The sequence below is a fragment of the Anolis sagrei genome, chromosome 1 (genome assembly GCF_037176765.1).
Source record: "Anolis sagrei isolate rAnoSag1 chromosome 1, rAnoSag1.mat, whole genome shotgun sequence".
Taxonomy (NCBI): Eukaryota; Metazoa; Chordata; class Lepidosauria; order Squamata; family Dactyloidae; genus Anolis; species Anolis sagrei.
Window position 1 is genome coordinate 330,354,570 of NC_090021.1, and position 27,298 is coordinate 330,381,867.

The window sequence follows — 27,298 nt, forward strand, 5'->3', positions numbered from 1 at the left end:
ACCCTTGGAAAATAAGTACTTTTCTGAAGCATAAGGGAGGGAAAACACCAACCAAACACTCTTTGTTGTGTTTCCTCCTCAGGAAAAACAAGCAGCGGAGGTGTGAGAGGATATTCTAGTTTGCTAGTTAAATTAGTGTTTGAGTGAATTCAACACCAGAATCCCCCAAGCTAGTGGTTCTTAACCTGGGGTTCCCAGATGTTTTTGGCCTACAACTCCCAGAAATCCCAGCCAGTTTAACAGCTGTGAGGATTTCTGGGAGTTGAAGGCCAAAAACATCTGGGGACCCCAGGTTGAGAACCACTGCCCTAAGCCATGGGTGTCACATCAGCCTGATGGTTGCCTTCAATGTACCGTTGGATCCATGGATGAAGAATCTATAGATACAGAAGGTCAACTATGATTTTTTTTACATAGTGGTTAGTGCTCTTTAGGTTCTACCCCATTTGGGTCCCTAGATATTATTGAACAACAACTCCCAACACTTTTGATTATCCGCCATGTGGTCTGGGGATGATGGGAATCGCAAACAAACAGCACTTGTGGCTCGGAGATTGCAGAAAGGTTAAGGGACATTATAAAGTCAGGCATCATATCCACAACCCTTGAACCTAAATTCAAACCCCACTCTCCTGACCAAACAGAACAAACTGCAGCCTTCCAGATGTCACTGCATCCCAACTCCCATCAGTTCTAGTCGTGATACCTAATGATGAGGAATACAGGAGTTGTAATCCAGTATCTGGAGGAACACATAAAATGACATGGCGAACTGGATTCAGCTCACAGGCCTTGAGTTTGACACATGTGCCCTAAGCAATATAAAAGAAAGGTAAAGGTTTCCCCTAACATTAAGTCTAGTTGTGTCCAACTCTGGGGTGTGTCGTTCATCTCCATTTCTAAGCCAAAGAGCCAGAGTGGTCCGTAGACACCTCCAAGGTCATGACTGCATGGAGCACTATTACCTTCCCGCAGAAATGTTACCTATTGATTTACTATTATGTGTATGTTTTCAAACTGCTAGGTTGACAGGAGCTGGGGCTAAGAGTGGGAGCTCACTCTGCTCCCAGATTCGAATTGCTAATCTTTCAGTCAGCAAGTTCAGCAGCTCAGCGGTTTAACTTGCTGCACCACCAGGGAGCTTAGTTATAACCAGTTACAAAAAAGTAACTTTTTTCAACCTCTGTTCCAATCTCTACTCAAATTACTCACAATGAAAGCTCCAAAACATCAGCTTTTCATCATATACATGTATGTGCGCACACATAAAACATCCAAAGCCATGCAAAATGTTTATCCCTTTTTACAAGAGAGGTGAACTTAGAAATACTGGAGACATTTCCCACTCCTTTCTAGATGATCTCAAGCAGTGACTACTGAAGCATTAATAGGGGATATCATTTAAAGAAAAATGATGTCCCTTATTAAAAATAATTACAAAATACAGCTAACAACATGCTTAATTGGATATCACATAATCCATTCCATGCGAAAAATTCTACTTCCTGTATTTATTTTTTAAAATGTATTTTATGCCAACATTGGTTTGTTTTCTGCTGCTGCCTCAATCACACACAAAACACAGCGACTCATTCTTGAAACTATTAAATTACTGTCTCCTCTTTTGAAGTTTCAGATAAATAGTCAGCGTCTCCATAGCAGCGGTAGCTGCTGTCGCCAACAAACTGGCAGCAGGATTTGGTAACTCAACTTAGCTACAGCTTGGCATAGAAGGCTTTTTCCTGCCCGTGTCAGGAGCAACTTGGGAAACTGCAAGTCGCTTCTGGTGCGAGAGAACTGGCTGTCTGCAAGGATGTTGCCCAGGGGACATCCAGATATTTGATGTTTGACCATCCTTGTGGGAGGCTTCTCTCATGTCCCTGCATGGAGAGCTGGAGCTGACAGAGGGAGCTCAACCCGCTCTCCCCAGATTCAAACCACTGACTTGTCTGTCAGCGGTCCTTATTCCCAACTACAATACAGTGGAGTCTCGCTTATTCAACCTTCACTCATCCAACGCTTTGTATTATCCAACGCAGTCTGCCTCCCGCCCGGATCCGCAGCTGTTTCAATACATTGCGATGTTTTGGTGCTAAATTCATAAAAACAGGAATTACTACATAACGTTACCATGTATTGAACTGCTTTTTCTGTCAATTTGTTGTAAAACATAGATGTTTTGGTGCTTAATTTGTAAAATCATAACGTAATTTGACGTTTAATAGGTTTTTCCTTAATCCTTATTATCCAACATTTTTGCTTATCCAACTTTCTGCCGGCCCGTTTATGGTGGATAAGCGAGACTCTGCTGTATATCGAAGAATCTTAGCTATCTGCAATTGTGTACTCCTTTCTCTTTCCTTTACTGAACTGCTTCCCCTATATAAATGAACTACAAGGAAGCCAAGATATATAGGAAATACTTGCTGAGTTTGGGTTAAAGCACAAGGAAAGATCAAGCAGAAGTTGTGTGAGGCGCCTGCATCCTGTGGCATAAGGTAAAGGTAAAGGTTTTCCACTGACATTAAGTCTAGTTGTGTCCGACTCAGGGGGTTGGTGTTCATCTCCATGTCTAAGCCAAAGAGCCAGCGTTGTCCATAAACACCTTCAAGGTCATGTAACCGGCATGACTGCATGGAGCATCGTTACCTTCCCGCCGGAGCAGTATCTATTGATCTACTCACATTTGCATGTTTTTGAACTGCTAGATTGGCAGAAGATGGGGCTGACAGTGGGAGTTCACGCCGCTCCCCGGATTCGAACATGTGACCTTTCGGTCAACAAGTTCAGCAGCTCAGTGCTTTAGCCCACTGCGCCACCGGAGGCTCCTCTCCTGTGGCATAGGAGCCCCCCCCCCCCCGCCTCCCCTTGGGAAACTCGGTGGTGGCCCTTCTCGGTGTTGGCCCCACGACTCTGGAACTCTCTCCCTCTGGAGGCCAGAACCGCCCCATCCATCCTAACATTTAGGAAACGGGTAAAGACGTGGCTGTGGAGTCAGGCTTTCGAGGAATGAGACAACATCATAGGACTCTGGATGGAAGTGGATATAGATCCATCTTATTAGGACGACTGACCACTGTAGTTTTATATATAGTGTTTTTAAAGTTGGTTTTTAATTTGTGATATATGATATTTTAATGAATGTATATGTTTTTATGGCTGTAAACCGGGCTGAGTCCCTCAACGAGGTTGAGAAGCTCGGTATACAAAACTGTGAAATAAATAAATAATAAATAATAAACTGCAAGTCACTTCTGGTGTGAGAGAACTGGCTGTCTGCAAGGACGTTGCCCAGGATGTTTGGTGCTTTACCATCCTTTTGGGAGGCTTCTCTCATGTCCCTGCATGGAGAGCTGTAGCTGACAGAGGGAACTCAACCCGCTCTTCCCAGATTCAAACCACTGACTTGTCCGTCAGCGGTCCTGCTGGCACAAGGGTTTGACTCATTGCACCACTGCCTTGTGTAACTACAGCTCCCAGAATTCCATAGCACTGAGCCATAACAGTTAAAGTGGAGTCAAACTGCATTAATTCTACAGTGTAGATGCAGCGCCTGATCTAACCAAAAAGCAGCTTCTGTATCTCCTCTGTGTTGATGAATTACTTTAGAGAGAGCCTTAAATGTCATTAAAATCACAGGAACTGTGCTTTTTAAAAAACCTTCAACCCTACCATTAGATAATTGCAATAAATGACTGATCACTTATAACTGCAATCTCTGTGAAAGTGCACTAAGGGGGTGGAGGATTGCAACAGCTTGACAGGTGTGACTAATCCTCTTATTTAAGCGCCCAAGAGCCAGGATTTCAAAGTGAAGAAGAAGGGGGACGAGGGGGAGAAGCCCAGAGAGGTACTGCTACTAAAAAAGGCAATGTTATGCAATCCAATTATTGGTTCATTAATTCAAATCTTGGGGATGTCAATGCGGTAGTGATTTCATTCAAAACTTGGCCAAACAATAAGATGCAAGGCCCCAATCGGTAGATATACAGAAGAGCAACATGCTCCTAACTTGCAGAGCGAGTCTGCGGGAAGCAACGAACTAGCCAGCCTTTCACATTTGCTGGTTATACTTTTGTGGATTTAATATATTTTGTCAAGGGCCTCCAGCATAATACTGTGATCAATATCCACCACAAAGTTGCACCGGAGAATCTAAAAATGTCTAGACTCAATATGTCTCTAGACACTTACTGTTACACTCCAGGACAGGAAAAGTCCTCTGGCTTTAAAATGCCACATGTTGAATAGGAAAGCAATCCTTTTCTTGGAGATAATTAAAAAGCAGCAAAGTAAAAAGCACTTTAAAGAAATAGGTAAATCCAATTAGGTAAGAAGATAAGCAGGAACAAAATAGTCCAGGGTAAAGTTCAGCAAAGTCCATGAAAACAAAGTCCACACTTCTCTAATATAATCCAGAAAACCAGAAAACCTCACAACCTCTGAGGATGCCTGCCATAGATGCAGGCGAAACGTCAGGAGAGACTGCTTCTAGAACATGGCAATACAGCCTGAAAAATCTACAACCACCCAAATGTTTCTAAACTGTGTTCAAAAGTAGGGGGCATTGGTGATTAAATTCTAAAGTCACTTCCAAATTTTTCTGAACTTTTCTTGAAACTTTCTGAAACTTCTGAATCGATTTGTTAATGTCGGACGCGCATGCACAATAGGGAGAAACAGTACTAACAGTGGGGAAACTTAGACAAAGAGAAGGGAGGCAGTTGAACCCCGCCCCCCAATTACTTTGGTGCCTTTCCCCTGACTTAGAGAAGACACCTGGGTGTTCAAGTCCAGGAGATTTAGGAAATATTATAGAGCAATAGTGTTATACTGTTGAAAACACAACCCAAAACAGAAGGGAGGCAGTTGAATCCCAAGAAAAAAAAACTGTGGTGCCTTTCCCCTGACTTAGAGAAGGCACTGCTCTGCTCTTCTGTTTTGACTAATCACCTCCCGTCTATCTATTTGCTCATTAATTTCTGCTGCTGGGCCAGGTGCCGAGCTGTTCTCAAGCTCCAAATCATGGGAATTCTCTGATAGCAATTCAGGGAGCCACACCCTTCAGGGACATTCTCATGAGAAACTACTCTTTGAACAGGGATCTCCTGGTCATTCTCTGCATCAATATCATTGACCAGACCATTACCTTCTTGAAACTCATTGTCATCACTCCCCACATCTAAGACACCCTGGTCCTTCAACACAATCACAGGCTGAGCTCCAACAGGAGTAGGTTCTCTGGCTACTGCTGAGTCAGGATGGTGGAAGAGGTAAAAAGAGTGACTAAAGGGAAGATATACTAAAGCACTCAGTGCCACGCAGCCCAGAATCTGATTTGACTGCCACTCTTAATGTTTCCTATGACAACTGAGACAGCAATGCACATTTGGTACACTCTGGATTGGCAGTTTCCCACCCGTTGCTTCCTCAACACACAGAAAGCAATCTGAGAAGAGGCGTTTTATCTTTTGCTTCTCAACTCTAATACAAGTTGTGGCTAATCACCCACCCACCGTGACACACCTTGTCCTTGTGTGCTACTAGTCACAGAGTAATAGTTGCCGCTCAAAAATGAGTAATGACTTCAATCAAAATCAACCTACTCAATAGACCATGAAAGCCCCTTGGCCTTGCTGCTGACCGTTCATCATGTTCAAACAGGATGTCATCCTGATGACAAATTCCTCTGATGGAAATTGACTCATGCAGCTTACTTCACTATAAAGTTGGCTTTATACTTTTTAGAGTACAACTCCATGACTGGCTGAGAGATTTTGGAATCATAGAGAATCATAGAGTTGGAAGAGACCTCATGGGCCATCCAGTCCAACCCCCTGCCAAGAAGCAGGAAAATCGCATTCAAAGCACCCCCGACAGATGTCCATCTTGTCTCTGTTTAAAAGCCTCCAAAGAAGGAGCTCCACCACACTCCAGGGTAGGGAGTTCCACTGCTGAATGGCTCTCACAATCCGGAAGTTCTTCCTAACGTTCAGATGGAATCTCCTTTCCTGTAGTTTGAAGCCATTGTTCCATGTCCTAGTTTCCAGGGCAGCAGAAAACAAGCCTGCTTCATCCTCTTTATGACTTCCCCTCACATCTTTATACATGGCCCTCATCATGTCTGCTCTCAGCCTTCTCTTCTGCAGGCTAAACATGCTCACCTCTTTAAGCCGCTCCTCATAGGGCTTGTTCTCCAGACCCTTGATCATTTTAGTTGCCCTCCTATGGACACAATCCAGAATCCAGAGGAGGGCGAAATATATGAGAGGAAGCCACAGGGAGGAGAGAGCAAGCTTGTTTTCTACTTCCCTGGAGACTAGGACACGAAACAATGGCTTCAAACAACAAGAGAGGAGATTCCATCTGAACATGAGGAAGAACTTCCTGACTGTGAGAGCCATTCAGCAGTGGAACTCTCTGCCCCGGAGTGTGGTGGAGGCTCCTTCTTTGGAAGCTTTTAAACAGAGGCTGGATGGCCATCTGTCAGGGGTGAATTGAATGCAATATTCCTGCTTCTTGGCAGGGGGTTGGACTGGATGGCCCATGAGGTCTCTTCCAACTCTTTGATTCTATGATACTAATTCCTCAATTAATGTAATTTTATTGTCGAAGGCTTTTTCCGACTATATGGCCATGTTCTAGAAGCATTGTAATTTTATTGGCATTTATTTTATTTTGAAATTTACCAGTATTTATTTTATGTATTTACTTTATTTCTATCCCGCCTTTCTCTACCCCGAGGGGCACTCAAGGCAGCTTACAAGTGGCACTTGCATAGTGCCTTATAATATACAGTGTTTACTTAAAAATACCTTGGATTAAAATTAATACATATTAAACATAATTAAAATATATTCCAATGTTAGCAGTAACGGCTGCATTTCCCACCCTCGGCTTATACTCGAGAAAATAACTTTTCCCAGTTTTTGTGGGTTTTTTCGGGCTATAGAGCCATGTTCTAGAGGCATTTCTCCTGACGTTTCGCCTGCATCTATGGCAAGCATCCTCAGAGGTAGAGGTCTCTGCTTGCCATAGATGCAGGCGAAACGTCAGGAGAAATGCCTCTAGAACATGGCTCTATAGCCTGAAAAAACCCACAAGAACCTAGTGATTCCAGCCATGAAAGCCTTCGACAATACATTTTCCCAGTTTTTTTAATGGTAAAATTAGGTGCCTCAGCTTATATTTGGATTGGCTTATACTCAAGTATATACATTATATTTTATGCTCACAATATACTGAAGCCGTGAGTCCCATCTTTTGTTTTTTGACCCAGGAATGTTTTCATCCAAAACTTACTCTGAAATTTGCTTCAGATTTTGGACTTAATGAGGTTTTAATTGGTTTTCTTTCACTTTGTTTTTGCACACATCTTCATAACAGATCAGACCTACCTGAGGAAATTCAAGGAAAACATGAAAGGAAACAATTCCCGTCCTCTCTCTCCTATTCACCTTCTACTCTAGTATTTTTAAAAAACATTTTTATATTACCTGGTATGTGGTTAATCCCACAGTCAATCACTATGGCGCCAGGTTTGATCCATTCTCCTTTCACCATCTCAGCTTTGCCAGCAGCAACCACCAAAATATCGGCTTTACTGACCTGAAAAAACCCAACATTTTGCATCAAAACAAGATTTCAAACCAGGTTTTGTTGTCTTTCTCTGTTATAGCCTTCTTCTTGTTTGAAGGTTTTTTTTAACGAATGAACAAAAGGAACACGTTTCACCGAGATCAATAAAAATGTGAACAATTTCAGACACGACTATGATAGCTAATCAATGTTTCTTTCCACACCAACTGAGTTGAGCAGCAAACAGCTTCCACTTCAGGAATCAACATCAAAGAAGAACCATCCAAAAGCCAATCTCCAAATACCCTGGGATTAACTGACCTTTTACTTTTCAGCATATACTCTGGGTTTTCATTCACATGTACTTGTTTGTTAGATAAAATGCCTTATTCCTTGTATACACAAGGCTAGCATGATTTGATAACATGCTAATGGATCGTAAATTCAATAGGGAAATAGGGTCGCAAGGGAAGTGTCAGAGGGTCGCCAAAGACTATCAGAAAATGCATATTTCTGATGGTCTTAGGAACCCTTTTGGCAGAGAAGGCTGAAGATCTCTCTGCCTGTCCTTCTCTTCCTTTTTGGTGTTGGCGAACTACAATTCCCAGAATTCAAAAACAACCACCCTACCCAACCCCAACAGTATTAAATGCTGCCCATGTAGTGTGCCAAGTTTGGTGCAGATTCATTGTGGGCTGGATTCAGAGTGCTTTTTGATTGTAGTTTAACGATAAATCCCAGTAACTACAACTCCCAAATGTCAAGGTCTGTTTTCCCCAAACTCCACCAGTGTTCTCATTTGGACGCATTAAATATTCATGCCAAGTTTGGTCCAGATCCATCATTGTTTGAGTCCAAAGTGATCTCTTGAGTTAGGTGAACTACAACTCCAAAACTCAAGGTCAATGCCCACCAAACCCTTCCAGGATTTTCTCTTGGTCAGAAGAGTTCTGTGTGTCAAGTTTGGCTCAATTCTATCATTGGTGGAGTTCAGATTGCTCTGATTGCAAGTTAACTATAAATCCCATCAACTTCAACTCCCAAATGACAAAATCAATCCCCAACCCCACCTGTATTCAATTTGTGTGTATTAGGAATTTGTGCCAAATTTCATCCAGGAAATGAAAATACATCCTGCATACCAGATGTTTACATGACGATTAATAACAGTAGCAAAATTACAGTTATGAAGTAGCAACAAAAATAATTTTATGAGGAACTGTATTAAGGGGTCATGGCATTAGGAATGTTGAGAACCACTGGCTGCAAAAAATATGGAAGCAAATTAGATTGGATATGTTCTTCCCAAACTACTTTTCCATAAGCAAGGAGTTTTTGACATTTGCTCATGAAACCCTTAAGCATAATTTGAAGTGCTACAATACTATAGCTGTACAACGGACCAGGGCCACCTGGTGGCACAGCGGGTTAAACCGCTGAGCTGCTGAACTTGCTGACTGAAAGGTTGGCAGTTCGATTCCCGGGAGTGGGGTGTGCTCCAGCTGTTAGGTCCAGCTTCTGCCAACCTAGCATTTTGAAAACATGCAAATGTGAGTAAATCAATTGGTACTGCTTCTGTGGGAAGATAATGGCGCTCCATGCAGTCATGCTGGCCACATGACCTTGGAGGTGTCTACGGACTATGCCGACTCTTCAGCTTAGAATGGAGATGAGCACCACCCGCAGAGTTGGACATGACAAGGCTTTATGTTAGGCAAAACTTTTATCTACAACAGACCAACAACAGTATACAATAAAGTCCAGGACTGTACCCCTTGTTCATCCCTAGGTGGTTGGGAGATGGCCCTTCAAGGTATTGTTGGGACTGCAGCTCCCAGCATTCCTCACCAATGCCAATGCTGGCAAAGGGTTTGGGGAGTCTGCAGCTCAACAGGGTCAGACCTGGGCCTCCTTTCCCATAGCATTTCTTCCTACTTAGCTTAAATAGAAATGTTTTAAGAGTGCCAAGTGTATTCTGCCTCCTCATCAGTCCACATAGAGAGGTAAACAGGGTTTCATAGATATGACACCTGCCTTTCTTAGAGAAAATTACTCAGTCAGTGTCAAAACACTGAATTGTCAAGAACTGTCACAGCAAAGGTATCTTTCACACTACACCATCACAGCCTGTTGACACCATTTTATTTCCCATGGTTGCATCCAATAGTTGCAATTTTTTGAGGCACTAGAGATCTTCGGTTGGAAATTCTAAATATAATTATTACACGTCCAAGTGAGCAGTGGCTTGAATTGAGCTCAGAACTGAGCAATACACACAGATCTCAAAGGGGTGGCATTTTCCTCTCCTGAAACCCAAAGCATGCTGTGCCACACCAACAGCCAGTGGCATAGCAATGACAATCAATAACCATTCTTCCAGTCTTACCTCCTCTTCCAGCGACGCAGTCTTGGAGTGGCAGGTAGTCACTGTCGCATGGTTCCAGAGCAGCAGGTCATGCATTGGAGCCCCAACTATCTTGCTGCGCCCAATGACCACGGCTCTTTTGCCTGCCACTTGAACACCTGAAAAACAGAGGTCAGATTTGGAATCCAAGTTTTAGAAAGCCTACACCAGTGTTTCTCAACCTGGAAATCAGAATCCCTGGGGGAGGGGGTCGCAAGGGGGGGTGTCAGAGGGGTCACCAAAGACCTCGGAAAATGCATATTTCTGATGGTCTTAGGAACCCTTTTGGCAGAGAAGGCTGAAGATCTCTCCACCTGTCCTTCTCTTCCTTTTTGGTGTTGGTGAACTACAACTCCCAGAATTCAAAAACAACCACCCCACCGAACCTCACCAGTATTCAATGCTGCCCATGAAGGTAGTGTGCCAAGTTTGGAGCAGATCCATTGTGGGGTAGATTCAGAGTGCTCTTTGATTGTAGATTAACTATAAATCCACCAGTGTTCACATTTGGGCACATTGAGTATTCATGCAATGTTTGGTCCAGATCCATCATTGTTTGAGTTCACAGTGATCTCTGGAGGTAGGTGAACTACAACTTCAAAACTCACAGTCATTGCCCAACAAAACCTTCCAGTATTTTCTGTTGGTCATGGGTGTTCTGTGTGCCAAATTTGATTCAATTCCATCGTTGGGGGAGTTCAGAATATTCTTTGATTGTAAATTAACTATAAATACCATCAACTTCAACTCCCAAATTACTAACCAATTCTCCCCCAACTCCACCAGTATTCAAATTTGGGTGTATTGGGTATTTGTGTCAAATTTCTTCCAGGGAATGAAAATACATCCTGCATATCAGACATTGACATGACAATTCATAACAGTAGCAAAATTACAGTTACGAAGTAGCAACAAAAATAATTTTATGGTTGGGGGTCACCACAATCTGAGGAACTGTATTAAGAGGTCGCAGCATTAGGAAGGTTGAGAACCACTGGCCTAGAAAAATTCTGGAGGAATGTTGTTGTTGTTGTTATGTGCCTTCAAGTTATCTTCTGACTTATGGCCACCCTAAGGAAAAACCAACTTTTTTCCTTAGGGTTTTCTGGAACTGAGAATATATGACCCATCCAAGGTCACCCAATAGGTTTCCATGACTGAAAGGAGAATCAAGTTCTGGTCTCCAGGGTCTTAGTTTAACACTCAAATCATATTGTTACACTACAGCACACAATACAACTTGTGTACTTCATAACCTATTGAGAGTTCCATCTGTTTCATGGCTTCCTGTTCCTGAACTCACCATGCTTGTTTTGAATATACAAGATTCAAGATTTCACCCCGAACATCTAGGGCAAGAGACAGGAAAGATCCCTTTTTGACTTTGTAGTACTTTTGCTAGAAAGCCAATATGGTGTAGAGTTTTAAGCACTACAGTATCACCCCGTAGTCCATGGTTTGAATTCTTGCTCAGCTATGGAAACCACCAGGATGACCTTGGACAAGTCACACACTCTCAGCCTCAGATGAAAGCACACACAACCTCCCTCTGAGCATATCCTACCAAGAGAACCTCATGATTGGTTCACCTTAGGCAAGTTAGAAACTACTTGAAGGAATACAACAACAAGAACTACAAAGTATGTCTGTCATTCAGAGTGGACAATACTGGACTAGATGGGCATATAAGGTCAAGATTCTAAATTTGGAATTCAAAAACTTTGCATTTTTAAATAAAGTTATCAGTGGGACTTGATAGGAAAGATACGATAATCACTGGCTTGTATTGACAACATCTTCATAAGTTCTTGTGGGTTTTTTCAGGCTATATGGCCATGTTTTAGAGGCATTTCTCCTGACGTTTCGCCTGCATCTATGGCAAGCATCCTCAGAGCTGAGGATGCTTGCCATAGATGCAGGTGAAACGTCAGGAGAAATGCCTCTAAAACATAGCCATATAGCCTGAAAAAACCCACAAGAACATAGTGATTCCAGCCATGAAAGCCTTCGACAATACATTGAACATCTTCATAGATTTCCAAGTAGAAGTACATCTCTAGCAGAACATTCCAATATTTCAACCTGGGACTTTCTGCATGAAAAATATGTATTCTGTCTCTGAACAATGGCTCTTTCCTGATCACTTCCAACACAGCAAAAGTAATTATTCTCAGTTTTGTTTCATAAGAAGGCGCTAGGCGATGCTGGTGCAAAGTCCCAAATATTGTTTCTTTGCTCACCTGTTTGCCTGATGAGCTCCAAACATCCTTTGGGGGTACATGGGATGAAGCAGTCGCCAAGGTCACCACGTGAGAGTTTGCCTGCATTGATGCTGCTTAAGCTGAAAAACAAAAATTGCACATTTCAATTTCTCTGAAACCAATGAATGCAAAAGAGATTACACCTAAACTTTAGCAGAAATCTATTTACTGAAAGCAAAAGAATAGACTGCCTTAGAGGGTTGCGGATGCTCCTCCTTTGGAGGACATTAAAACAAAGGTTGGGCGGCTATCTTATGGGAATGCTTTAGTTGTATACTTATTATTTATTTATTTATTTATTTATTATTTATTATTTATTTATCTATCTGCAGGTTGGACTAAATGGCCTTTGGAGTGCCTTCCAACTGTACAATGAAAGGCATAATATGTACAGAATTTAGCTAGACACAGGATGCACAGGATGTCATTTCACAGCCTAAAATTGCCATGGCAAGTAACAGCAAACCTACCCATCCACATCCTTCTCGGGTGATACAGCATTGGTTATTTTCTCAGTGTTGATGGGCTTGTTGGAATCCAGAGGCAACTGTACGATAAACCCATGCACCGCAGGATCTTCATTCAGGCCATGGATGCATCTCAGCACCTGAAAAGAAGCCATGGGAGGGAAGAAATACACAAAACTTGAGAACAGATGGGTCATCACTCATCTTCTCACTTCTCTTAGAAGTAGAAATGTCTGATAATTCTTTTTACGGTCTGGCTACTCTGTTTAACTTTCCATCCTTATTTCTTATTAATAACTTCTGCATTTTGACTGGCATTTGATGAGCGAAACTAAGACCCATTTTACCTAAACAATGTGCTGGAACTTTTTAACTGTTATCCTTGTGTGTTTCTGATGTGTGTGTTTAATGACATGTTTTAACGTGGTTTTAATGTTTTGATAGTTATCTTTCATTTTAACTTATGTGTCTTGTGGATTTTTAACAATGTGGGTTTTTTAAATTTTGCTGTAAGGTGCTTTGAATCCCAAACTGGGGGGAAAGTGGGATAGAAACAAAAACAACAGGAACAACTTGTTGTTGATCAACTTTCTGGGTGCAATGAGGCCGCTTCTACACTGTCATATAATCCCGATTATCAAATGGATAATCCACATTATCTGCTTTGAACTGGATTATCTGAGTCTACACTGCCAGATAATCCAATTCAAGTCAGATAATCTGGATTTTAGATGGCAGTGTGTTGTTCATTCATTCAGTTGTTTCCGACTCTTCGTGACCTCATGGACCAGTCCACGCCAGAGCTCCCTGTCGGCCGTCACCACTCCCAGCTCCTTCAAGGTCAGTCCAGTCACTTCAAGGATGCCATCCATCCATCTTGCCCTTGTTTGGCCCCTCTTCCTTTTACCTTCCACTTTCCCCAGCATAATTGTCTTCTCTAGGCTTTGCTGTCTCCTCATGATGTGGCCAAAGTACTTCAACTTTGTTTCTAGTATCCTTCCCTCCAATGAGCAGTCGGGCTTTATTTCCTGGAGAATGGACTGGTTGGATCTTCTCGCAGTCCAAGGCACTCTCAGAACTTTCCTCCAACACCACAGCTCAAATGCATCTATCTTCCTTCGCTCAGCCTTCCCTAAGGTCCAGCTCTCACATCCGTAGGTTACTACAGGGAATACCATGGCTTTGACTAGGCAATGGATCTTTGTTGCCAGTGTGATGTCTCTACTCTTTACTATTTATCGAGACTGGACATTGCTCTCCTCCCAAGAAGTAAGCGTCTTCTGATTTCCTGGCCACAGATGGCAGTGTAGAAGGAGCCTATGTATATTCAATCTCATTTGGCTTTTTTCTAAAGTAGGAGGACTCTGGTATCAGAGCTCAACAACATTAAATTATAGTACAGTTTTAGTTAACCATAACTCAAGCAAATGGAACTCTCAGGCAACTGCAAATAAAATCAATAGTCCTTGATACGTTCACAAAACTGTTTTTATAACACAGTAAAACTGTTACATTAAATCAAGTTTGTCTTTATTTACTGTATTTGAATTATTAATATCAAAACAATGCAGAGTTTATGATATGGAATGGTATGGAGTATAGTATCAATAGTAACTTTCAAACAGCCAGAAAATACATTTATCTGTGCCTACAAATCCCCATGGGTACCAGTTAATTGAGCGTCCACTGTAATAGCTTTTCTCGATTGGTTTTTATGAATACATTTCTCTTCCATACATAAAAACATCTAGCTAGATAATAGAATTACTCCATATTTTTATATCCATTTCTCTTCCTTCATTTTCCTTTTCCAATCACCCCTTTCCATTATTCTCCCACTTTTTGGCCTTTTGCTTCTTCCCTTCTCAGTTGGCTTTATCAGTTTGCAAAACAGTCCAACTTATATGGACTTTTTGGGAGGTATTTCTTTCTCAATCTATTTCCTATCTATCTGTCTGTCTGTTTTTGCAGACTTCTATGTCACCCATCCCTTTTGTACATAGTCGTTGCCACTTGGGTTATATAAACAACTGCATTCAAAGATCTGGATAACAATTAGGATAGAGAATAAATGAGATTTCAATCCCACACAAAGAGAAAGCAATTACCTCGGCTTCCGTAGCTGTGTTCGGTAGTTTGACATGATTGGCATTGATCCCAATCTGGAACAATAAGAAGGATTAAAACAAAAACGAGTTGAGACGTAATTAGATGAAATGTGACAAGATGATTCTGATCAGACTGAAATGCCCTTGAGGATCCTCACAACACAGAACTGAGCTGAACCCTTTCTGCCCTGCACTCCAAGACGGTTTTGGCAATGTTTAGAGAGGGACATAGAAACAGAGGTGAATTATGTTTGGCTTACACATCATTCCAAGGGGTCAGAAAAGATGCACCCATGTTGCCACAGCAACACTGCATCTTCTCATTGTGTGGTCCAGGGCAAGGGGCCGCCATTGCAATACATTGTGGAAAAGCCACGATCACATATCTCCATCTTCTGTTCTTCCACACAACAGGATTATACTGCTATGATTCTACTGTGGGTCCAACCTACGAAATCCTGGGATTTACAGTCCCAGTGAGGAAATATTTGAGAATTCTCCCTAAACCACCAGAATTCCACAGGATAGAACAAACATGGACTAACTTGGGCTCCCCAGGTGTTTTGGACTTCAACTCCCACAGTTCCTAACAGCCTACAGGCTGTTAGGAATTGTGGGAATTGAAGTCCAATACACCTGGAGGGACAAAGTTTGCCCATGCCTGGGTTAGCATTTCCTAACTGGTTAGACAGCTCATTGTACTTACCTGCCTGCACCTCCCAGTATCCTTACCCCTTCACTACAAAACCTGGGGATGATGGGACTTGTATTCCAATAAAAACGATGATCAGTTTAAGAGCAGGCTCTTGACACTCATCCACCCACTCAGATCCAGGGCTATCAGGAAGATCGTACTTTACAAAATGTTAAAGGTAAAAGTTTTCTCCTGACATTAAGTCCAGTCACATCTGACTCTGAGGGGTGGTTTTCATCTCCATTTGTAAGCCGAAGAGCTGGTGTTGTCTATAGACACCTCCAAGGTCATGTGGCCGGAATGACTGCATGGAGCGCCGTTACCTTCCCGTCGAAGTGGTACCTTTCGATCTACTCACATTTACATGTTTTCAAACTGCTAGATTGGCAGAAGCTGGGGCTGACAGCAGAAGCTGAAGCCGCTCCCCGGATTCAAACTTGCGACCTTTTGGTCAACAAGTTTAGCAGCTCAGCGGTTTAACCCACTGCGCCACCGAATGATTTCTAATAAGGTCGTGCCTTTCCAAAAGATTCCTGGTTTTCCCAAAAGGTTACGAATGTCCATTTCCCAGAAGGTTATGGAGATTCCCATTTTCCAAAATTGGAGGACAACTGGAGGTCACTCAGAAGGAGGAAAACATGATGGAAATAGTCTCCATACCATTAGAGGTCATTTTGGGGCATTTCGGAGGGGAAATTTCTTTTGTACTCCTGATAGTGACAAAAGTAGGTCCATTGACCACAGGCCACACTCTGTCCACCCCAGTCTGGGGTGAAGTCTTACCTCAGCAGCAGCCTTTAGCTTCATGCTAATATAGAGATTTGAATCATCCCGATCACCAACCTATAAGAAAAAGCGAGTTGAGAGTCAGAGAAGTCCCACAGATAAAAGGTTATGACAGCACAGCCTTTAGAAAGGATGTGCTGTCATTCTTTGGAAAGAGGAAGGGGCTTCAGTCCTTTAGAGGGTATCTTTAGTATAGATTTAATGCAGTTTGGTACCACTTTGACAGCCATGGGTTCCATACTTTGAACTTTAACAACACAACTGTTCAATGCTAAGGCTTCCCACCGAAATGGAACTGTAGAGGAGAGTCTACTGAACAAGCCAGTACCTGTCACATACCAGTACTGCCATCTGTTGAGGAGTTATGAAGGTGGAGGCATTACTTTTCATTCAACCCTCGTAGTTTTACAAAGTCTTTAGTACTCAATGCGAAAGAGCCGTGAGGTCTCATTAAACTACAAACTCCAAGATTTTATTGCATTGAGCCACAGCAGTTAAAGTGCTGTCAAACTTCATTAATTCGGCAGTGTAGACGCACCCTTATTTCCAACCCAGCTTCCTTTTGTCAGTCTAGATTCTACTGCACTAATATGCATTAATATGTACAAACACATATGCAGAAGATGATAAAATTCTCAAAATGGAGAAAACAATGTATTTTCATTCCAAAGCACTTCCCAAACCATTGGTTCTCCTCTGAAAAAAACCTGCTTTCCTAAGAAGGCTTTGCAGAGAAGAAATTGGCAGTGAACAGTAGCTATGTGCCGAACTCTGTTGCTTTTCTCATTTTGATTTTGTCTGCAATGCTGGCTCAGTACATGGACTCAAAAAGAAAACAGCTTAGAGGTCATGATCTCCTGATGGAAAGCAATTTTCTCATTCTCCTCCATGGTAACAAATGCTGCTGTAATGCAAATCCCATGTTGGCTGTTTGTTCTGGAGGAGAGAATGAAAAGTCTGTGCATGAGCAAAACTCTGGATCGCAATTATGATCTGGAAGCAAATATTATCCATTTCTGTGGACTGGCCTTTCAATTTAGTATCTTGAGTCGTACACAACAGTACAGATTAGCTTTAGCTGTAGTGACAAAATAAGATAATCTTGAACCTATGAGGAGCGTCTTAAAGAACTGGGTAAGCACAGGAGAAGGTTGAGAGGAGACATGATAGCCATGTTTAAATATGTGAAAGAGTGTCATCAGGTTTGTTGTCAGCTGCCCAGGAAACTAGAACTAGGAGCAATGGGTTCAAATTACAGAAAGGATATTCCACCTAAACATTAGGAAGAACTTCCTAACCATACGAGCTGTTGAACAGTAGAACTCTCTGCACTGGAGTGTGGTGGAAGCTCCTTCCTTGGAAATTTTAAAGCAGAGGCTAGATGGCCATCTGTCAGGGGTACTTTGATTGTGCTTTTCCTGCATTGCATGGGTTTGGACTACATGACCCATCTCTTCCAATTCTATTATTTTATGATTCTACCATTCTATTTATTTATTTATTTACAGTATTTATATTCCGCCCTTCTCACCTCGCAGGGGACTCAGGGCAGATTACAATGTACATATACTTGGCAAACATTCAATGCCATAGGCACACAACATATATAGACAGACATAGAGGCCATTTAACATTCCAATTTCATAAGGGTATTCTGGCCACCAGGAGAGCTGTCGCTTCACTGTCCATTTGTGACATTGATGGAGTACTTCCTCATTCTTTGCATGCTTGCTGGAGATTTTTATGCTGTCATAAATTAGTTAAATTAGCCGCCCCACATAAGCGGTACCTAAATTTCCTAATTGACAGATGCAACTGTCTTTCGGGCTGCAAACGTCAACAGCAAGCTACACAAATGGTCAGAAGCTCACTCTGACCCAGGCTGGCTTCAAACTCATGACCTTTTGGTCAGTAGTGATCTAATGCAGCTGACTTCCAGACAGCTGCGCCACAGTCTCAGTGCACAATTCTATGAGCTGTTAGTACAACTAAAGCTATTCATGTCTGGGGTATAAATAATAATATATTACCTATGACAGGTGAACATTAGTACAGTGTTGCAGGTGATCATGCTTGAAACAACAGTCAGCCCTCTACATTCATCAAGTGGTTATCATTCCTTTCCTCCTTCCAGATAGAGGATTTTTAGCAGCATCAGCACTCAGATGATGAAGGAAGAGGATTGGACAATGTTGCTAGGTTGCAGGAGCACATCTGCAAAATATGATGGCAGTTGCAGCCCAGCCAAATCTGGAGAGCTATGTGTATTCTTTGCATGATGGATCTGGATCAAATGTGATAAGATATATAATTCATTATTCAATTTAAAGTACAGGTGAGGTTAAGGGAGCAGGATAGGGAATAATGGGTGTTGCAATCACACACACCCGGAGAGATATGCGAGTCCTACCCATAACCGGATTAGCCTGGGCATGGGCAAACTTTGGTGTTTTGCAGTCTGAGCCCTGCCACATGCTCAATGGAGGACCTTCTTACAGCAACACCAGAGGCACTCTAAATGGCCAACTACTGGTCAAGGGACATTTAATAGAATGCCAAGTTTGCAAACTTTGTGTGTTTTTCTAAAATACAATACAACTGTTTGGTTCGCTGCTGACACGATAAATAAATAAGCTGCACGAGATAATACATACAAGTTGGCTAGAATGATCTGGAAACTGCAATCCTAAAAAGTAACTTTTTTGAGATCAGCACATAAGTATTCATAGTTACCTGCAGAATCGCAAGGCCTGGCCTGAAACCTGGGACTCTCTCCTTCAGCTCGGCCACCTGGTTCTTCAGTCTCTGCCTCACTTGCCTAGAAGAGAAAGGGATTTGTGGGGAACGGGGAGAAAGAGAAAATGCAGGCATTAACCACAAAATGAGAAACACCAAGGAGGCCCCAGCTTAAGTGGCTGAGGGGGGAAAGGAAAGGGCCTGAGGTCAGGAATTGTGGGAGTTGAAGTCCAAAACACCTGGAGGGCTGAAGATTGCCCATACCTGGTATAGACCTACCCTATGTCACCCCACTATCACATTAATTTGCTAGAAGTATATTCCTCCAAAGAGTTCAAGGTAATATATATTCTCTTGCATCCATAGAACAACCCTCTGGGGTAGCTCACACTGAGTGGGAACAATCCCAATACATTTATTTATTTATTATTTATTTATTTGGGTTACTTCTACCCCGCCCTTCTCATCCTGAAGGGGACTCAGGGCGGTTTACAAAGGCACAATTCGATGCCGGCATCAACATAACAGTAGAATAAAAACAATATAGCAGCAATTAAACAATTAACAATCAGTTTCTGCATTGCAACAATAAAACCAATAAAACAGATTTCACCTAATTAACGTTCAGCGTTCGCCATCTCATAGTCCAAATTCCCATTCCACTTTGTCAGTCCTGTCAGTCCTAGTCATCTGATTGTCCTTATCTAGTTGTCAGATTGCCCGAAGGCCTGGTCCCACAACCACGTTTTTAATTTCCTCCTGAAGGAGAGGAGGGATGTCGATGACCTAATTTCCCCCGGGAGTGAGTTCCACAGGTGAGGGGCCACTACTGAGAAGTCCCTGCTCCTCGTCCCCACCAACCTCACTTGTGATAGCGGTGGGGTTGAGAGCAGGGCCTCCCCAGATCATCTCAAACTCCGGGGCGGGAGGTAGTGGAAGACTGGAACCGTATAGGGTTTTGTAGGTCAAAACCAGCACCTTGAATTGTGCTCGGAACTGAACCGGCAGCCAGTGGAGCTGACACAACAGGGGGGTGGTGGTGTGCTCCCTGTATGACGCTCCGGTGAGTAATCTGGCTGCCGCTCGCTGGACCAGTTGAAGTTTCCGAACAGTCTTCAAGGGCAACCCCACGTAGACCATGTTGCAGTAATCTATTTGGAATGTAACAAGAGCGTGGACCACTGTGGCCAGATCAGGCTTCCCAAGATACGGGCGCAACTGGTGCAAAAGTTTTAGTAAGGTGCAAAAGATGCAAAAGAAAGATCCAAATGTTAACAATGTTAACAACTCAAATAAGCCACATTCTGAAGATGCAAAACAGTCCCTTGCAAAACTAGCAACCATGATCACATTTCCAGCGCCATCTGGTGAGCATCAAGGGCAACTGCAGATAACAGATAAGTACTGTGTATACTTGAGTATAAACCTAGTTTTTCATCCCCTCTTTAAGGCTGAAAATCTCTCCTCGGCTTACACTCAAATCAATGTTATTTACTATTTTACTCTGTTATTAGTATTATTTTATTGTATTTATTATATTATTCTATTTATTATTATTACTATTATTATATTTATTATTTTACTCTTTATTATTTTACTGACACAAAAGCACAGCATGTCACAGCAAACGAGAGATATATGCTGGTTTTTGTATCACAAAATCACAAGCCAAACACTTCCAAAGCGCCTAGGACTGTGTGATGTATTTTTGAATGATGCGCACAGATCCAAGTAAGGTGGTCTTTTGCAGTTGACAGATTGCGATTTTGTAGAGTATATACAATACTGTATTTAAAAATAATTTAGAAAATAAAAAAATATGCAGCCCATTTTGGGACTACTGATTTTGACAGTGCTTGATGAAGAGTTGTAAGGATGTGAGAGGGCAAGCTTATAGAATTAAAAAGGTTGAAAATCATGAAGTTCTAGAATAACAGAATGATAGCTGGAAGGGATTAGGATACAAAGAGCCCTTGGCATCCATTGGGGTTTTATTTCACTAATAATTCATAATAGTGTGGTCTCCAATAGGGTTTCATTTCAGGATCATTTCAGGATCCCACCTGGTTACCAAAATCTGTGGATGCAGAAGTCCCATTGTATGAGGAAGAACTTTCTGACTATGAGAGCCGTTCAGCAGTGGAACTCTCTGCCCCGGAGTGTGGTGGAGGCTCCTCCTTTGGAAGCTTTTAAACAGAGGCTGGATGGCCATCTGTCAGGGGTGATTTGAATGCAATATTCCTGCTTCTTGGCAGGGGGTTGGACTAGATGGCCCATGAGGTCTCTTCCAACTCTTTGATTCTATGATTCTATATGCAATAGTAATAATAATCCCAGTCAACAGCAGAACTGACAAGAAACAATTGGAAAAGCTGACATGATATAAGGATTTAACAATCGAACTGCAAAGACTCTGGCACAAGCCAGTAAAGGTGATCCCAGTGGTGATTGGCACACTGGGTGCAGTGCCTAAAGACCTTGGTCTACACTTAAAAACAATTGGTGCTGACAAAATTACCATCAGTCATCTACAAAAGGCCACTACTTGGATTCCACCCATTATTCGATGATACATCACACAGTCCTAGAAACTTGGGAAGTGTCCGACGTATGATCAAATACAAAAGCCAGCACAGTGATCTTGTTTGCTGTGTAGTAATCTTGTTGTGTATCAAATAATAATAATAAAAAATATAATATTTATATTCCACACTATCTTCCCAAGCGGATTAAAGGCAGATTCCAGCATATACAGAAACAAAGGCAAACATTCAATGCCCAGAAACAATGACACACAGATACACAGATAAAGATAAAGGGTTCCCCTTTCATCTCCGGCTCTAGGGGTGGTGCTCATCTCCATTTCTAAGCCGAAAAACCTGCGTTGTCCATAGACACCTCCTAGGTCATGTGGCCAGAATGACTACATTGAGCACCTTTCCCCTTCCTGCCAAGGCGGAACCTACTGATCTACTCACATTTGCATGTTTTTGAACTGCTAGGTTGGCAGAAGCTGGGGCTAACAGTGGGAGCTCACCCCATCCCAGTCAGAAAGCTCAGCAGCTCAACAGTTTAACCTGTTGTGCCACCGCAGCCCCTGTATAATGGTATAGTCAAATTGTGTCCCATAAATAAAATGACAAAGTCAAGGTTTGCTTTCTGGATTAAAAAGAAAATTCAAGGCATGTATATGACTGAATCCAGGATGCAGAATCCAAGGATACCAAGTGTACTTTTATTTGGCACCTAATTTTTCCAGAAATTACCAAAGACAGGAAGGTTTTCTGTTAAAGTGAACCCTACTTAAGCCATTCATAGCTTAATTCATATTCATGGCTCATTCACAGCTATAGAGGTCTGTTCCTAGGCAGCTGACGAAGTAGACTTGAGTCTATTGAAACATTTTTCTGTTGGTTAATCTCAAAAGCGATGCAAGATCTCTTTGCAAACTGATTCAGATGAAGATGGCTCTATCTTGGTGGAAACCCTAATATGGTCTGGCATATTACAAAATACTGCCTTCCTTCCTTAGGCAATTCCTCATTGTCCGAGTAGAATTGTCTTCCAAGACTGGTGTACTAGTGGTGGGTCCGTAAGTGACTGTGGAGCCCTATTCTCGACCTGCGTGTTCTCCCGTAGTGAGGGCATTGGTTTCCAGGTGGAAGGTGGTCCTGGTCGGGATTGGCTTGGCACGCCTTCCTCTTGGCACGTTTCTCTCTTTCGCCCTCCATTTGTGCCTCTTCAAATTCTACAGCACTACTGGTCACAGCTGACCTCCAGCTGGAGCACCAAGGGCCAGGGTTTCCCAGTTCTCAGTGTCAATGCCAAAGTTTTTAAGGTTGGCTTTGAACCCATCTTTAAATCTCTTTTCCTGCCCACCAACATTTCGTTTTCCATTCTTGAGTTCAGAATAGAGTAACTGCTTTGTGAGACGGCGGTCCGGCATCCGGACAATGTGGCCGGTCCAGCGGATTTGATGGAGGACCATCGCTTCAATGCTGGTGGTCTTTGCTTCTTCCAGCACACTGTCTTCCCAAGAGATTTGCAGGATTGTTCAGAGGCAACGCTGATGGAATCGTTCCAGGAGTTGCATGTGACGTCTGTAGGCTGTCTACATCTTGCAGGCATATTGCAGGGTAAGGAGGACTATAGCTTTATAAACAAGCACCTTGGTATCCCTACGGATGTCCCGGTCCTCAAACACTCTCTGCTTCATTGGGAAAAATGCTGCACTGGCAGAGCTCAGGTGGTGTTGAATTTCAGTGTCAAAGTTGACTTTTGTGGAGAGGTGGCTGCCAAGGTAGTGGAAATGGTCTAATGTTACACCATTAAGCTGTATTTCTGGCATTGGAGAGGGATTGGCCGGTCACTGCTGGAAGAGCACTTTGGTTTTCTCAAGGTGCAATGACAAGCCAAGCTTCTCGTATGCTTCTGCGAAGGTGTTTAGAGTGGCTTGTTGGTCTTCTTCTGAATGCACACAGATGACATTGTCATCAGCATATTGGAGTTCTATAACAGATGTTGTTGTAACTTTGGTTTTGGCTTTCAGTCTGCTGAGGTTAAATAGCTTGCCATCTGTTCGATAGATGATTTCCACTCCAGTGGGAAACTTCCCATTAACAAGATGAAGTATCATAGTGATGAAGATGGAAAATAAGGTTGGGGCAATGACACAAAATACTGCATGGCTGTATCAACCCATCTTTTCCATTTTCTACAGTGCAATCTAGCATTTGTCTAGGTATTGTGAGAAAATGTTAAAAGGCTTGGTTGGGTTCAGCAATCCAGATTTTTGCCACTGCATCCCAAAAAGTGTCCCATCAAGGAACACATTGCTCAAACCTGGATCTGGTCCTGGATGTTACAGATTCACAGATCACACTTCCCTATGTCCTCAGAGCCAGGGATCAATCCTGCATTTCCAAGGATAACATTTGAATCAAGCCTGTCAGCAGTTAATAGTTCACCTCTTAGCTTTTATTTCACAATATTTAGCCCACCTGACGAGATGGTTTCCAACAGGAAAAAAGCCAGATCAACAAAGAGAGCAGAATTGCAGAAGGACATCTTTTCTAAATGCAAGTTAATATTTCACAGACACTCCTGTTTGTCCTAATTCACCTCCCTTCTGTCCTTAATGCAAAGGTTCATAGATTCACTCTACCAAAAAACACCAATTAGTTACTTTTTGTCATGCTTCCTAAAATGGGTGAGTCCGGTAGGCCTGGAAACAATAAAAAATATATTGAATTAGAAGGAAAAATATTGAAAGTAGAAGTATCCAGGTACTGTCAAAGAGTGTTGTGTAGTCTATTTATTTTGTGTCAAAAGCACTGCATAAATAAATTCGGATAAAACTGATCAAGTAGAGGGAACAAAAGTGGCAAAATAATTTTAGACCAAAAATAGGCAACAGTGACTGCATTGTCAGTAGCTTTAAACAGTTCTTCCTCTGTGTGTGAGGCAGGACATTGTGGGCAAGCGTACAGATGCGGAGTTGTTTGTTCTGCTCCACAGTCGCACAAGATGGAAGGATCTTCTTGTTGTTGTTCATTCGTTCAGTCGTTTCCGACTCTTTGTGACTTCATGGACCAGTCCATGCCAGAACTCGGTCGTCACCACCCCCAGCTGCTTCAAGGTCAATCCAGTCACTTCAAGGATACCATCCATCCATCTTGCCCTTGGCCGGCCCCTCTTCCTTTTTCCTTCTATTTTTCCCAGCATAATTGTCTTCTCTAAGCTTTCCTTTCTTCTCATGATGTGGCCAAAGTACTTCAACTTTGTCTCTAATATCCTTTCCTCCAATGAGTAGTCAGGCTTTATTTCTTGAAGTATGGACTGGTTGGATCTTTCCGCTGTCCAAGGCACTCTCAGCACTTTCCTCCAACACCACAGTTCAAAAGCATCTATCTTCCTTCGCTCAGCCTTCCCTATGGTCCAGCTCTCACATCCGTAGGTGACTACAGGGAATACTATTGCTTTGACTATGCGGATCTTTGTTGCCAGTGTGATGTCTCTACTCTTTACTATTTTATCGAGATTGGACATTGCTCTCCTCCCAAGAAGTAAGCGTCTCCTGATTTCCTGGCTGAGTCTGCGTCTGCAGTAATCTTTGCGCCTAGAAATACAAAGTCTGTCACGGCCTCTACGTTTTCTCCCTTTATTTCCCAGTTGTCAATCATTCTTGTTGCCATAATCTTGGTTTTTTGACGTTTAGCTGCAACCCGGCTTTTGCGCTTTCTTCTTTCACCTTGGTTAGAAGGCTCCTCAGCTCCTCCTCGCTTTTGGCCATCAAAGTGGTGTCATCTGCATATCTAAGGTTGTTAATGTTTCTTCCAGCAATTTTCACCCCAGCCTTGCATTCCTCAAGCCCCGCACATCGCATGATGTGTTCTGCATACAAGTTGAATAAGTTGGGTGAGAGTATACAACCCTGCCTTATGCCTTTTCCAATCTTGAAACAGTCTGTTGTTCCATGGTCAGTTCTTACTGTTGCTACTTAGTCCTTATACAGATTCCTCAGGAAAGAGATAAGGTAATTTGGTATGCCCATACCACCAAGACCTTGCCACAATTTATTATGATCCACACAGTCAAGGGCTTCTTCTAGGTAGTGCCATTTTGCCAGGTTGTCTTTACATCTGCCCACTCCACTTCTGAGTCTGTTCAGGGACTTCCAAAGGCCAAAACATCTGGGGACCCACAGGTTGAGAACCACTGCTCTAGCAAGTGTGCCATTCCAAATCAATTAGTCCTAAGAACACAAGTTACTTCTGTGCATAGAAGCCCATTGCTGCAACAGAAAAAGGGAAAGTATTGCAGCATGACCAAAAACATTAGATTTTTAGATCTTTAGCTCATTTCCTGGGTTGTGTGACAATGCCGTAGTACAGTTTAACTGAAGGCACATGGGATCCACAAGGGCCAAACTCGTGACTCTTCTAAATGAATTTGGAGAAAAAATGGGCAGAACTCAGGAGAGGTCTCCAGGCTACACTAATTGGTTTAGCAACATTAGCTTATAGCTTGTGTAGACTCCTTCTGTAAAGACACCCTACTTCTTTTTTTCCTCTCTAAAAATGATGGTTTGGCTCATGTTTTTTAGAACCCAACAGCAATTTTCTGAAAATTATCTTTGCAAGGGCAGAATGGCTACAGAAGAAGTAATTTTCAACTTAAAGGGGAAAAAAAACTATTACTGTAAGAAGAATCATGTTGGATCAGAGTGAAGGTTTTCCTAGTCCAAAATTCTGTAACACATGACTAAACATAAGCCTTTTTGTTATTCTCCTCTGCTATAGTTTTCATTGTGCGGTTCAGTTTTTTGGGTGAAGTGGTGGCTTTATTATTAGTTGGTTTGCGAGTGTTTCTTCTTATACATAACTTGAAAAAATATTTATAATAAAGATATTTGATGTTTTGTCTTATGTCTGTTATAACAGGCTGTGCTTTTTATTTAATTTTAGTTTGTTAAGTTATAATTCATATTTATATGTTGGGTTGTATAAATTTTGTTAGTATGCATGTATTGTTGTTGTATTCGAGCATTGAATGTTTGCCTTTTATGTTTGGAATCCGCCCTGAGTCCCTTTGGGGAGATAGAGTGGACTATAAATAAAGTTATTATTGTCGAAGGCTTTCATGGCCGGAATCACTCAGTTCTTGTGGGTTTTTTCGGGCTATATGGCCATGTTCTAGAGGCATTTCTCCTGACGTTTCACCTGCATCTATGGCATCTATGACCTCACCTCTGAGGAAGCTTGCCATAGATGCAGGCGAAATGTCAGGAGAAATGCCTCTAGAACATGGCCATATAGCCTGAAAAAACCCACAAGAACTGAAAGTTATTATTATTATTATTATTATTATTATTATTATTATTATATACAAAATATTTTTTCTTTTGATGGCAAAGAGACTTATAAAGAAGTCTTAGGCTTTCTAAAGGGACCACAGTAGCACAGCAGGTTAAACCACTGAGCTACTGAACTTGCTGACTGGAAGGTCGGCGGTTCGAATACGTGGATGGGGTGAGCTCCCATTGTTAGCCCCATCTTCTGCCAACCTAGTAGTTTGAAAACATGCAAGTATGAGTAGATCAATAGGTACCACCCTGGTGGGAAGGTAACGACACTCCATGCAGTCATGCTGGCCACATGACCTAGGAGGTGTCTATGGACAACGCCAGCTCTTCATCTTAGAAATTGAGATGAGCAACCCCCCCCCCCCCCCCCGAGCTGGACACAATTAGACATCATGCCAAG

The 27,298-nt window shown here is 42.3% G+C and overlaps 1 protein-coding gene across 1 annotated transcript in view; it reads right to left on the reverse strand.

The window, feature by feature from the left end:
• The window catches only part of MTHFD1 (methylenetetrahydrofolate dehydrogenase, cyclohydrolase and formyltetrahydrofolate synthetase 1), a 121,559-nt gene that overhangs the window by 82,239 nt on the left and 12,022 nt on the right, over nucleotides 1–27,298 (reverse strand). Inside the window, exons 2-8 of the mRNA XM_060754319.2 lie at nucleotides 19,032–19,116; nucleotides 16,296–16,355; nucleotides 14,819–14,872; nucleotides 12,714–12,850; nucleotides 12,223–12,323; nucleotides 9,965–10,101; nucleotides 7,497–7,608 (exon numbers count right to left, since the gene is read on the reverse strand). Of these exons, the coding sequence (XP_060610302.2) occupies nucleotides 7,497–7,608; nucleotides 9,965–10,101; nucleotides 12,223–12,323; nucleotides 12,714–12,850; nucleotides 14,819–14,872; nucleotides 16,296–16,355; nucleotides 19,032–19,116 (686 nt within the window). The remainder of the gene's footprint in view (nucleotides 1–7,496; nucleotides 7,609–9,964; nucleotides 10,102–12,222; nucleotides 12,324–12,713; nucleotides 12,851–14,818; nucleotides 14,873–16,295; nucleotides 16,356–19,031; nucleotides 19,117–27,298) is intronic.